The sequence below is a fragment of the Rattus norvegicus genome, chromosome 2 (genome assembly GCF_036323735.1).
Source record: "Rattus norvegicus strain BN/NHsdMcwi chromosome 2, GRCr8, whole genome shotgun sequence".
In the NCBI taxonomy this organism is placed as follows: Eukaryota; Metazoa; Chordata; class Mammalia; order Rodentia; family Muridae; genus Rattus; species Rattus norvegicus.
Window position 1 is genome coordinate 243,008,257 of NC_086020.1, and position 13,835 is coordinate 243,022,091.

At 41.8% G+C, this 13,835-nt stretch overlaps 1 protein-coding gene across 2 annotated transcripts in view; it reads left to right on the forward strand.

Annotated features, from left to right (window-relative positions):
- The first annotated feature begins 6,670 nt into the window (after positions 1-6,670).
- Positions 6,671-13,835, forward strand: part of Adgrl4 (adhesion G protein-coupled receptor L4) — a 102,300-nt gene continuing 95,135 nt past the window's right edge. Inside the window, exons 1-2 of one of the 2 annotated variants that reach the window (XM_039103036.2) lie at positions 6,671-6,939; positions 8,349-8,495. In XM_039103036.2, the coding sequence (XP_038958964.1) occupies positions 6,918-6,939; positions 8,349-8,495 (169 nt within the window). In that variant the 5' untranslated portion in view covers positions 6,671-6,917. 2 annotated transcript variants of the gene reach the window in all.

Consider the following 13,835-nt stretch of genomic DNA (forward strand, 5'->3'; position numbering starts at 1 on the left):
ACTCACATGTCCTGATGGATTTGGAAACCTCTAGAGATATTATTCAGAGCAATTTGATGAACCAGAGCAATCAACTGGGAATGAATCAGCACTCTGACATGTGGAACGCAGAGTTAAAGATGTGTAACACTATTAAGTAGAAAGCTATTTCACCGTGGTGTCTGTTTTAGAAGTGCTGCCCTTTGGAAAGATGAGGTCAGTTTAATATTTGTATGACATGGAAAAGGTCCAAACAAAGAAAGATAGATTAATGAAACAATTTGGAAGCCTGATAAAAGGCAAATAATTAGTATAGATGAGATTCTCCTTCCCTCCCTCTCCCTCCTCACTCTCACTCTCATTCCTCCCTCTCTTCCCTCCCTCCTCCTCCCCTCCCCTCCCCCTTTCCCACTGCCTTTCTCTACCTTCCTGCTGATGCGGAACCTGAAGGGAGAAGTAGCCATTAGAATAGAAACTTTTACTACTATTACTCAAAATAACGGCAAGATTAGTGATTTTTCTAAAGGTCACCAAACAACGGAAGGACCAGCCTGGGAAGAAACTCTGATCGCCTCCCTCCATGCAACACTGACATCTCCAGATGATCTGAACCGCTTTCTACTAAGAGAATCCCAGATCAAAAAAAATAGGCAAATATTCCTGCTCACACTCACGAAATCAGCTTTAAAAACATTCTTTTAAATACAAAATTACCTCAGAATTAGAGGAAGAAATGCCTGATACTTAAGTACAAATGTATATTAAGACACCATAGTATTTTTGTATGTATGGGGGGAATGGTCTGTGTGTGTGTGTGCGCGTGTGTGCTTGCATGTGTGTGTGTGTAGAGAATGTGTGCTAGTAAGAGTGGATAACACTTTGGTGTTGGGAGACTTCCTTGCTTGCCCTTCACCTTACACACTGAGGCAGGGACTCTCTTTACACCCAGACCTCACCAGTCAGTCCACTAGCTCGCCCAGGGAAAGACTGTTCTCTCATCCAGTGCTGTGTTTTTAGATGGTCCCACTCTTATCTGCATTTACTTGAGTGCTGCCGTTGGAATTCTTATGTTCACTTGTGAGCAAAGAGAGGTTTATTAGCTGAGAGGTCACCCAAGTCCTACACTTGATACAATATATTTACAAAGATTCAATGTATTACAGCCTGTAAAGAAACAGGTTTTGAACTTTATGTGTGGTGCCTAGCTCTGGACACTGTAGTATCTTCTGATTCTCAGTTTTTAAAGGAGAACATCTACACAATGGAGTACTACTCAGCTATTAAAAACAATGACTTCATGTGAGTGAGGTAACCCAATCACAAAAAAAAAAAAAAACACTCACTGATGAGTATATATTAACCTTAAAACTCAGATTACCCAAGACACAATCCATAGACCACATGAATCTCAAAAAGGACAACCAAAGTGAGGATGCTTTAGTACTTCTTAAAAGAGGGAACAAAAATATTTATAGGGGTAGATATAGAGACAAAGTTTGCAGCAGAGACTGAAGGAATGGGCATTCAGATCATGCCCCACCTGAGGATGCAGCCCATATACATACAGCCACCAAACCCAGACAATATTGATGAAGCCAAGAAGTGCATGCTGACAGGAGCCTGATATAGCTGTCTCCTGAGAGGCTCAGCCAGAACATGACACATACAGAGACAAATTCTAGCAGCCAACCATTGAACTGAGAATGGGCTCCCAATTGGAGGAGTTAGAGAAAGGATTGAAGGAGCTGAAGAGGCTTGCAACCCCATAAGAACATCAATACCAACCAACCATAGCTCCCAGGGACTAAACCACCATCCAAAAAGTACACATGGACTGACCCATGGCTCCAACTGCACATGTAGCAGAGGATGGCCTTGTTGGGCACCAATGAGAGGAGAAGCCCTTGGTCCTGCCAAGGCTGGAAGCCCAGTGTAGGAGAATGTCGGGGCGGGGAGGAGGGTGCCTGGTTGTTTGGGGGAACACCCTCATAGTAGAAGGGGTAGGCAGATGGGATAGGGGGTTTATTGATGGGAAACCAGCAAAGGGAATAGCATTAAAATGTAAATTAAATAAATATCCAATTTTTTAAAAAAGTGAATAAGAGACAGAGGAGAGCAGGGCTCCACAGTCCGTCCCGGAACTGTGAATTCCTGTTCACGTAACTAAGGTTAGCTGTGGTTTTTGTTTGTTTGTTTGTTTTGTTTTGTTTTGTTTTGCTTTGTTGCTGTTATTGATGATGCTGTAATTAATTGTGGCAAAATTATCTTCTGTAGCCCCGGTGACATAAAATGCATCTGGAACACTAAAGACACCCGAGGCAAGCATTTATAGCTAATTTCCCAAAACAAAATGATATTTTGAACCAATTTTACTGCGCGTTACTGTACAGATGCATCTACTTAACTGAGGCAGTCAGTGTACACCACTGTCTCTGCTGTCCTGTTGCTGGGCTACAACACTGTCTCCCAGGTTAGCCTGGAACCCACTCTGCAGGCAGGGCAAGCCTAAGACCCCAGCCAATCTTTCTGCTTCAGCCTCCCAAGTGCCACAGCATCTATCGCTCAGCCATTGTTTAATTTGCATCACAACCCTGGCTGTTTCGTGTATGAGAGAAGTAACTACAGAACTGTGACCCCTGATCTTTGTATTGCAAGAAACTGGTTTAAGAATAATCTTAGGCAGACAAGCCAACCTTGTCCCCTCAGTCCTTATCCATTCTTGAGAGCCGTCATATGCTGTGTACACTCAGATACTAGTCAAACAGTTGAAGGTTTTAAGATGAATTATGCTGTATCAAAAAAAAATCACACATAACTCACTTTATTTCTTTGCTTTTCTGTGGCATGCATGCCAAGTGGGGGGTGTGAATGTTGCATTTGTACATTGTCTTGCTTTCTATTTGAGAAAGTATCACTTATCCCAGAGTAACCTCAAAATCACAATGGAACAACGTTGGAAAATTCCCCATAGAAACATGTATCCTAGTGAACTAAAGAAATACATGGTGTGAAGTGAGAAGGAATTGCTTCAGCGCATACTTTGGAGGCAAAAACTCACTAATTTTAGCAAACTCAATAGGTGGAGAATGAAGAATGTTTACAGCAATAGTCACAGGGCTAGAGATGAATCCAAGCACGAGATTGGCTCTAAGGGAAAAGTCAGCCTAACCGAGGCATGAGGAAGGGGTAGAGAGAGCACTCCTTGCCTAGCCTTTGTGGGAATGTAGACATGGCTCTGGAGAATGCCTTCATACCCACTGCACATTGATGTCCCGTACTCAGGGGTGTTGAATGTTACAGGCTGACATGTTGGTGTGCAGTATGTACCACGTTGTTTCACGCAGTCCTCTGGCAGGGACATGATGCTGCTTCCACATCATGGGGCCAACTAAGTAGCAATTCTCCCAGAGTCTATTCTGTATGAGTTCAAACTGCTAAGCCTAGACTTTCACGGCAAAAATCTTCCAGTACAAAGTCTACCCTTCCCAGGAACATCTCAAAACTTTCCTGTTAGTTTTGGCTTTCACACATAGAACTAACATCAAGTACTGAGACCTCACACTTTGTCATAGAACGAACCAATGCACAAAAGCACAGTCAGACAGGAAGCCTATCGCTGGCTTCTTTCCACAGGCTATACATTAAGCAAAGTGAAGTCTTGGGTGATTGCTGTCTTCAAAACTTGAACTGGAGAGATTGCTCAGAAGTTAAGAGCACACACTGCGTTTGCAGAGGACTGAGGTTCCGTCCCCAGAAGCTAGCATAGGCAGCACACACCTGCCTGTAACCCCAGCTGCAGAAGGACCTTCTTATTGCATTAGGCGCACTATTTGGGAATTCATTTACACACGCACGCACACACACACACACACACACACACACACACACACACATAATTCCTTTGTAATTGCTGCTTTTAAAATATGCTTTCCTTCAGTGACACAATATTTTTATTGAAAATTCTCAAAAATGTCAGTGTCTTTCTGAAATACTGTACAGACAAGAGATTCACAGTTCCACAGTGAACTCGTGTCTCCCTTTCCACAATGCAGGCTTCCTCAAACAATGCATTTTAAAATGATTTTGATCTCACAATGGGCGATCGTAAAACTACAAGCATCATTAAACCCTCTGCTCTTTGTATAAAATCATTTTTTGAAGTATAAATTAGCTTCCAGATTAATAAGAGCACACGGAGAGAAAACACATTTTATACAATATTCGAGTTTTAATTTGCTCTTGTTATTTTTTTTGCAAGAATAACATTTTCAAAGATTTTATTATCTTCTGTTATCTTTGGAACAAGCTAAAGTTTGAACATGTGTGGCAGAAAGGTGGAGTAAATTATTTTAGGTTAATGACTTCTTAAAATAGGTATTGTGTCTCAGTATATAACTTTTGTCTGAAAATAATGAGTTTCTATATTTAAGCCCTTTGAAGTTAGATTCTGTGTATGTACACTGAAACTCAGTTTCTCTGGACCTAAGAAGCTCACACCACATTTCCTGGCACAGATACGAAGCCACGCTCGTTTCTTTTTGTCCTTTCTGAGTCCTCATCCTAGCCTTCCTGAGTTTATAAAGGGATCTAACCTTTCCCACCTAAAACAACTTGAAAACCTCCATGCCCTCCATCTCCAAAGCACTCTAACCAAGCCGTGGCATCCTGGCTTGGCCAAATCGAATCAGCCAGAACATTCTGGCTTGGTCCAGCTCTTTCAGGAATCTGCGTGTCTGTGCCCCTGAGCATCAGCATGCAGGGCTAGCCTAGGCAATTACTGGCTGTTTCTTCAGCTATGTGGAGACTGCTCCTCTCTTTGAAAGCTGCTTGGGCTTCAGCATTTACATGGTCCTGGAATTCTCCGCTATATTGCTATCCTGTGCTTAAAAAATAGAAAAAGAGAATAAAGAAATGATTTTATTAAAATTAGTAAACACTTTTCTTTCATGAAATCCAAGCGGGTAAGTAATCACCTTTTGAAACTCCCTGCCTAGCATTCTCCAGTGCAACCTACAAAGGGAAGTATCATGAGAAAAAGACTATGTGCGGACCAGCCAACCACAACCTGGGCTTGGAGCAAAATAAATATCTATCTTCTAGACCAGCTTCTGGGCTATCTGTGGGACCGTGGGGATGTCTCATGACATTCTGGTTTTCATTTTCGTCACATGTGGTGGGATCTCTCTCGGGAACCTTATTTATTCACACATTTATTTATTTTATGTACCATACATTAAGCCTGAAAGGGTCTCAGGGGCACCGTGAAGGACGAGGAACAGACCTTCCAACCCTTAGCTTTCCTTGCATCTTGGGGACTGGTTTCGATCACGCCTTCATCCCTGTATGTGCCCTGGCATTGAGGGACACGGATGCTCATTACGGGAAGATGCTCTGTGTTAAACGTAGATTCCCAGAAGTCATCAGATAAACACTGGATGGGTCAGAGTTGTGCCCTACTTCATAACGTAAAATGGCGTATGCTGACAGAAGGAGCTTCAGCTATTTCTTTACGTCACCTTCAAGCAAACGGTTTCCTTAGCTTACATACAGTGGGGTCACCAAGCTTGAGCATTCGGTTTGATAAACTGTTGACACTCACATAAACTCATGCCATCCCCAGCTCAGTCAATGCGCATGACATCTGCTTTACCCCAGACTCCCTGTGCGTCTGTCTGTCTGTATGGCTCATCTCCCAAACTGTTCCAGGCCGATGTTTCAGGTCAATGGGTGTCTAACTTCCACTTTTCTAAATTAATTTGTCTGCAAGTTACTTGTAATTTTTTATGCTAGAATTATTTTTCTATTTGAGCAATTGCCTATTTAGTTATTCATTCCTTCATTCATGTATTGGAAGTTTTGAGTATGCCCCCCCCCGCCCCCTGCTCCTCGAACATCTTCCCTATCTCCCTGCCCACACAATTTTCTCCTCTCTTCCCCACCCAAATAAATGAAAACCAAAACAAATAAACAAACAAACAAAAACCAATAAGACAGAAACATACCAAAAACAAAGCAAAACAAAAAGCCCGCAAAATGATAGGAGGTGGTTTTTGTGTTGGCAACACTTGCCCTGCCATGTGGCGGCTACACTTTGTAACAGTTCTTTGGAGAAAACTGGAAGGGTCTGGTGTGTGCTGTCACCGTCCAGGTGAATTGGCATTGGCCATCTCTGGCTCCTAAGATCTTTGTGCCATGTCGATTCTCCAGTCTGAAAGATAGTCATTTACACAATAGATTCATGCGTCAACAAATGGAGGGAACTTGGATATGATGCACAAATCGTACAGGCGCTGGGTTGGTAAGGGGTGCTGCGGTAAAATGGACTTGACATTAAGTTGGAAAAAAGAAAAGAACACTTTGTCCTTCGCAATCTTCAGCTGGGAAGCTGACCTTAAATGTTTCTTTACTTTTCACTCTCTTTCTTTAACCACAGTTTTTCTCCTGGGTCCTTGAATCTCCCATCGGGTTAAAACAGAGCAGCACTAACAAAATGGGCCCCTGTTGCCAAGGTTAGTCTTTTCCTTTCAGATCTGAAACCAGGGAACAGATAGGCAGTGGGGGCCCTCTGCGGTGTGCTCTCTGCTGGAATAGAGTTCCTAATGGGTGAGATCTGAGAGCACAAGCCTTGAGGGCTCTCTGGTGGCTGCTCCTGGAGCAATATGAAGCCACAGAGTCCCATCTGTGATCAAAAGGGAGTTTGTCACCACAGGCTGAGACTAGAGTCCAGGCTGTTTGGGTGAAGGGGCCTGGCGGCCGGACGTGGCCTGCAGAGTCTGGGCTGTGCACACATTCACACAAAAGAGGCCGGGAAGTGACAGGAGGAAGCTGTGCGTCACAAGGGACTGAGCGGGACCCTGCCGCGCCTGCCCAGCTCCAGGACAGACCCCAACTCTTGCCTTCAGCGCTCTGCGGAGCCAGCCAGCTCCACCCGGCTTCCAATGAGACTCCTCCTGCTTCTAGGTGAGTTGGGCTGGGCTGGGAGGCAGCACAGCGCCCACCTGCAGGGAACCAGGGAAGGCGATTTCTCACTAGCTGGGGTTCAAGAGTCAAGTGTCTGGCAAGGTCTCCAAGGAAAACAGACTCAGGCTTTCACAGGATGTTTTTCTGCTTGGCCTTTCCACTCTGGACCTTGCAATCCACGATCCAGGACTATTACCCTTTTACTTCATGGAGAAATCCCGGAAGTCTCAGCTTTGACCTTTCTTGTGTCCATCCCCTAGAAACCTGGGAATCTAAGTGGCAAATGCTTGAGAGAAGTTTCCTGACATTTTTACGGCTACTGCCTGCCTGGACTTTGGGTTCATATAAAAACCTGTTTTTGGTGATGCCTGGGGACACGTAATAAATCACTTCTTTGAAGGCAAATTAATTCAGGTTTAGGAAGTACATATAGTTTTATGTGGGGCTGGGATTTAGAATTGACCGCGTAAGAATCTCTTGGTACCCGATAAGGACAATTTATCTAAGATAACTGCTTTCGAAACAATGGCTTTGTGATTCATCCCTGTTCCCTACCAAGCTTACTCTTAAGTGGGCCTAGAACAAGACAATTAAAAGAAAGAAAGAAAGAAAGAAAGAAAGAAAGAAAGAAAGAAAGAAAGAAAGAAAGGAAGGAAGGAAGGAAGGAAGGAAGGAAGGAAGGAAGAAAGAAAGAAAGAAAGAAAGAAAGAAAGAAAGAAAGAAAGAAAGAAAGACAGTAGCACCAGCAACAACACAACAACAAAAACACTCTATGACTTGGCTTGTCATTCCTTAACAGTCCCCCAAAACACAGTATCCTTTTTCATGTTGGTCAAGTGTTTTGTGTCTGAGGCCAATCTTACAACAGTGTGTTGAATTGTTTCATTTCTCCAACTCTGTAAAAGATATTTTTCTGTGTTGGAAAAAGAGCAGAATGACAATTGACAGAACAGCGGGAGAAAGGAAGGGGTGTGCATTTCTTCTCCGCCATGTGACAAGTAACATCTTCAAATTTTTGCCTTGAAGAGACACAGATATTTAGTTTCCCTCTATTCTGGAGAGAAAGGTGTCTCCCAGAGCCAAGTGACACTGCAGCACCTTCAGAGGTAGCCATTTCACCTCAGTGAGGATACAGAGTTTCCAGGGCATGATGCGGGCATGGTTTTTACTATAAAATCTGGATTCTTTATCCCGTTGTAGTTTTACCTATATTTTCAGGATATATTCCTTAATCTGTCGTTGTGGTCATTTTTCTGTTGTGATTTAGCTAGGTGAATCATTGGAGAACTTTTATAATTCACCTGTCTAGATGCAAGACAATAAGAGCATTTGTGGGGTATTGGTCTTTAGCACAGGGAGGGATGGATGTCTGCTGTTTTTGACAAGGTCTATGTCTTGATTTTCTCTAGTGGGTCTCTCCACTTTGCTGAATCACTCCTACACACAAAACTGCAAGACACCGTGTCTCCCAAATGCCAAGTGTGAGGTGTTGGACGAAGTGGCAGCCTGCTTCTGCAGTACAGGCTACACTGGGAATGGCATCACGATTTGTGAAGGTAAGAAGTCTTGAACTCTTTTGATCTGCTTGTGAGACTCAGTTCTGAGGTGACTCCTTTCTGCTCTCTAGAAATGAACTCGCTTCACCTCCACTCTTAGGTTTGGGTGAATCAAAAGAAGTTTAGTTACCTAGTCACTAAGGATGGACGTCTCATATCAAGACGTATTTTGAGTATTGATAATAATTACTCCATGTTGTCTTTTAATTTGAAAGGTAAAGATTTCTCCAGCCTTAAGCCAAAGTCCAGGCTCAAGGAAGAAAGTTAATAGCCTGAAAGCTCACCAAGGCCGGTCTCTATTGGCTTCTTAGATGTTTTCTCTGGTCGTTTACTGCCTAACATCAAGTTTGATGTTAAGGGTAGGAAACAGAGTTGTGTGGTGCACACGAGTAATCAGAAGGAGAGAAAGAAAGAAAGATTACAGATGATCTGGCAGCCTGGTCAGAGCAGAGCCTCTCAGAAGGGAAGGACAAGTGGAGAGAGAGGTATAGAGGGGAAAGAAAAAGAAAGAAATGAGACAGAAATGGGGTAGCAGCATGAAAGGAAGGAAAGGAGTAGAGAAGGGAATTTAAAATAGCTTTTTCTCTATTTGTTAATTCTGCCCAAAGAATATCATGGTGGAGGCCAGATGTGAGGGGTCTTTGTAAGATACAGCTCTAGGAATTGACAGGACAGGATGAACTCCACCAGACAACCAAATTGGGGTGAGTTCCAGCCTGTGATCATATCAGCCGGTGTTTCTCCTGTCCAACAAGACTCTTCCTCTTTCTTGTCCCCCACCATCTTCAACAGAGGCTACTTTCAAGTAGGTTATTAGTGAAGCATTCTGTACAGAGAGACAGAGAAGACAGGAAAATGTCACAGGTCAGATAAATTAGCTTCAAATACAATTAAACACTAAGTTCATATTGGAGCTGTGTGGTATTGGCTGCCTAAATGTATTTAAGATCACATGGACTTTTTCTAATTAAGCTAGGACATTGTGCTCTGTTAATATTGCATGCTGTTGCTTATAGCATAACCAAGCTGCATCTCATGATTCAGCTTGATAGGCTCTTAAAAAGATTAAATGCGCCATATACAGTAAAATCCAAACCTCATCATAATTAGATTAATGCTTAAAAAAATGTACCGTAAAGATGCAGTTTGCGTAATGGTGCATTAGATCAGTCGTTTCTGTTCCTACAGCCAGCCAGAATTTGTAATGTACTATTCTACAAGTACTACAAAATACTTTCCATAAATAATCATGGTTTTTTAGTGTGTGTTTAATTGAATAGCAGTAAGGCAAGCTGATAGCTGAATGACCTTCAAAATACTGCTTCTGATATGTCAGCATGCTCTCCCACTAATCATTGCAAATTGTGCTGTAGCACTTATAAACCCATTGCCTTTCTGTTATTTAGATACTGTTGCTGTCTTGCTTGGGTCTCTGACAACCAACTAGCTGGCAATCCTGACTTTCATCCTTTGAAAAAGACATGTTTCCATATGCAACATAGTCTCAGCACCCGCTGCCTAAAAAAAGAGTAAAATAGTTTCTCTTGGGAGGAAAATACAGTGTTGAAGGTCCTGTGACTTGAAATTTCTTCTCCCTCTGAACACAGTTGGCAGTGGGAATTATTTGTCTTTTTAAAAATGATTTAAACTTATGTGCCCTTTCCATTTAAAGAAAGTCCTGTATTCACTTGATTCAGGGGTCGTTATCTGAGTTCATAATATCTTCCAAAAGTCCTACAGACTGATTTTCTTCCTTTCAACATCTTTTTCAGTCGATGTGCTAATATGTTCTCTCTAATTAAACTTAAAACAGTACATTTTCAATTACTGAAAAGTATAGGTTTTGTGTTGACTGTGAAGATCTTTTTGTTGGATTTTTTTCATCTCTAAATAGATATATTCCCTATGTATCTTGGCACGGTTGGCACTGTGTCAGTAAGAAATATCTGGGATCAGCTATAAAGAGGCCAAATAATTTCAAAGTAGGAGTTTTTTTCTTCTTTCCAGTATCACAGCAATCACATGACAGTGATCAATACAGAATTTGTTTTTTTTAAATATCAGACACATGTTTTGGTGATGATGTAGTTTCACTAATTGTACAATAAGAGCTGGTTTTAAGCGAGTCACATGGAACGCAGCTTATATGCTTCCAGCAAACAGGATTTAGCAGTAATAAATTAATCTCACCTAATCGCCTTGTTACTAAACAGATCTATCCATTGAACACCTTTACCATATACTGTATGCTCTTACCTGTCATTACTGAGATTAATAATAAGTATTGCACATGGATTCCAAAGCAGGAGTCAGTACAAAACTTCCCCTGTTCATGGTCTCTTTTATCTTTGAAGAAGAAATCAAGGGATGCAGCCAAGACGTGATGGAGACAATTGTTTCACCAGGTTGTCCTATTTGCCAGCTGTAACATCTTCTTTAATTATTACAGATATACATTACTGATATACATGTATATATGCTGATCTAAAGATATATAGATAAATATCAGTAATATCAAATTACTATTAGAGATAAATTATATATATATATATATATATAAATTTTTCTTGTATAAGAAAGTAGCAGTAGTAGGCAGGTTCTCCTCTAGGTTCTGGGGCTTTATTAGTCATAAGTAGTTGGCTAGGAATACTCCACTGCCCTGGTCTGAATGTATAAACAAGAAAGAGTTTCTGACATAGAAAGTGTGTGATGGGGCAGTTAAAGTTCTGTATTAATGCTTGTGAAGTGGGGCTATAAAGAGTAGGAATACAAGTGAACCTGTGGAATGGAGATATGTAACGAGTGACACTGAGGCAGAGAATAGAAACATAAAATAAATCGGTCAAGGTGTCCAAAGCAGCAATGAGAAGGTGGGCAACTGTACAACAATGGCCAGTAAAAAGGAGCCGGAACCACTTCCATAGCGCGAATCTCTGCTGCCCTGGAATAAAATAAGCTCGAAGAAGCAGGAAACAAGACCTAGAAGTTGAACATATCTAAAGCTTTTCAGACGCCCCAAGTATTTCATGCATGGAGGTAGAACACATTAACTGTAGGGCCAGGCAGGATGTTCATGCAGAGGGCCTGATTCTATTAGCAAGAATGGAGGCATTGCGAAATCTTAATATGACTCTGAGTTATACGATAAATTCTTCAGATTAAAAAAAATCAACCTACAGGGTAGAGTAAGCAAACGTGCAAGAACCTAACAAAGGCTGTTGTATAAACGACGCATTCATGTGACACATCATGGGTCGTGGACTTCCACGCCATACAGAAAACCTCCAGTTTTAAGGACAGATTTTGTAAACATGGTCTGTGTTTTGATTTCTGCACTCTTTTGTAACTGGGCACACTAGCATTGATTTAGCTACACCACAGTCTTTTGCACATAACAAAACAGAGGCATAAAGATGTGAGCTCCATATTCCCTAAGAATAGCTGGGAGTGTTGGCACTCAGATCCTCGGACCGTGAATCTCTAATAATGGAGAATACTAACATATTCTTAGCCAATAGACATAGTTAGGGTGGCACAGTCTTTAGAGGTGTGCCTATAAAGCAATATTTTGAACGGAAATAAGCTACTTTTATAGACATAGTATGACCATGTTCATCATTTATTTGAAAATTTGCGTGTCCAGATATTTGAGAGACTTTTTTTAAGAAAGGAAGAAGTATGAGTACAAATTTTAGAGAACCATAAAAGGCTCATAGATTGTTGAGTCATTTCATCCCATAACAAGATTTCTTTGTTTTGCTATCTACACTGTTACTAAGTATGCATCCCAGCACACTTCAATGCTCAACTATTACAAGTCTAGTAAAGAGGAGAATATTCACCCTCAAGTGAGGGAGAAACTGTGAAAAGCAAGTAAAGGGAGAAGGTTGAGGTGCCTATGGGTTCTCAGTGTGTGTGTAAAGCATACACTTGGTGCAGTACAGGGCTGGTGTAGGTGTGAGGATGGATGTGAGAGACAGACAGGCTCCCTCCTGACACAAACCTTCACTAAGTAGAGCAATGTTTGGGGCTTGAGCAGAATGTGAGTGAGACAAACAATTGTCCCAGGTGGGGACAGGAAGTGTCAGGAAGGATGCAATGTGGACAGTTTGTGCACATGTGTAAACATCTTTTCCTAGCTTGGAACATGTCTAGCCTGAATCAACCTAGGAAAAGCAATGAGGTCCTGCCTCTAGCTGAATAACCAACACATTTCATAAAACAGTGTCTGTGGCCAACAAGATGGCTTCACCAGTTAAGTGACACAAGTCCCATTTCCAGGATCTGCATGGTCTAAGGAGAGAACATAGAGCCTCTGCAAGCTCTCTCCTGACATTCTCCCAGATGGCCACTCCCTGCTGTTCTCTTTGCTTCCTTCTTTTTTAAAACGGTACATTTCATGTGTGTGACTGCCTCCCCCTGTGTGTGTACACACGTCCATGGAATGCCTGAGGGAGGCAGAAGAGGGTATCTGAACCACTGGAACTGCGACTACCAACTCTGAGTTGTCAAGTGACTCCTGGGAACTGAACTCGTGTCATCTGCAAAAGCAACAAATGCTGCTGACCACTTAGCCATCCTCCAGCCACAACACACTGGTGGAACACACACACACACACACACACACACACACAGAGAGAGAGAGAGAGAGAGAGAGAGAGAGAGGCAAATAAATATTCACTTCCCTCTCTTTTATTGAAAATAGATATTTTTTTTCTCATTCACACAATTTATCCTCACTAGTTTCCTCTCCATCTACTCCTCCCAGTTCCTCCCCATCTCCCCTCCCTTCCAGATTCACTCTTTCTGTCTCTCATTAGAAAACGAACAAGCTAATAAGGATTGTAATATAATTTACCTGATAAGTGAGGAGGGCGATGTATACTTCTGTGGGTACATGTGTGTACATGCTTGTAGAAGCCAAGGGTCGTTTCTCATATGCCGTCCATCTCGTGTGTGAATTTCTTTTACTTTTTAAAAAGAGAATCTTTCACTGGCTTTAAACTTGCCAAGTAGGACAGGAGGCCCTGGGCATCCATCACTGTGTCTGCAGCCCCATGATGCTGACATTAGGTTCTGGTGACTGAACTTGGGTCTTTGTGCTTTCAGAGCAAGCCCCTTACTACAGCCAGTTTTCTCCCCTAAACTCAATGTATACATTTTTATTCTGAATGTAACTATGTTCTGTATAATTTATATACAGCATATCTATATGTAAGTACAAATATATAACTTTTAGAATATGTGATGGAATATTATATTAATATTATATATGATAAAACAAAAACTAGTAGATCAGAATTGGACAAACGCACAATCAGGGAAAAAGAGCCTAAGAGA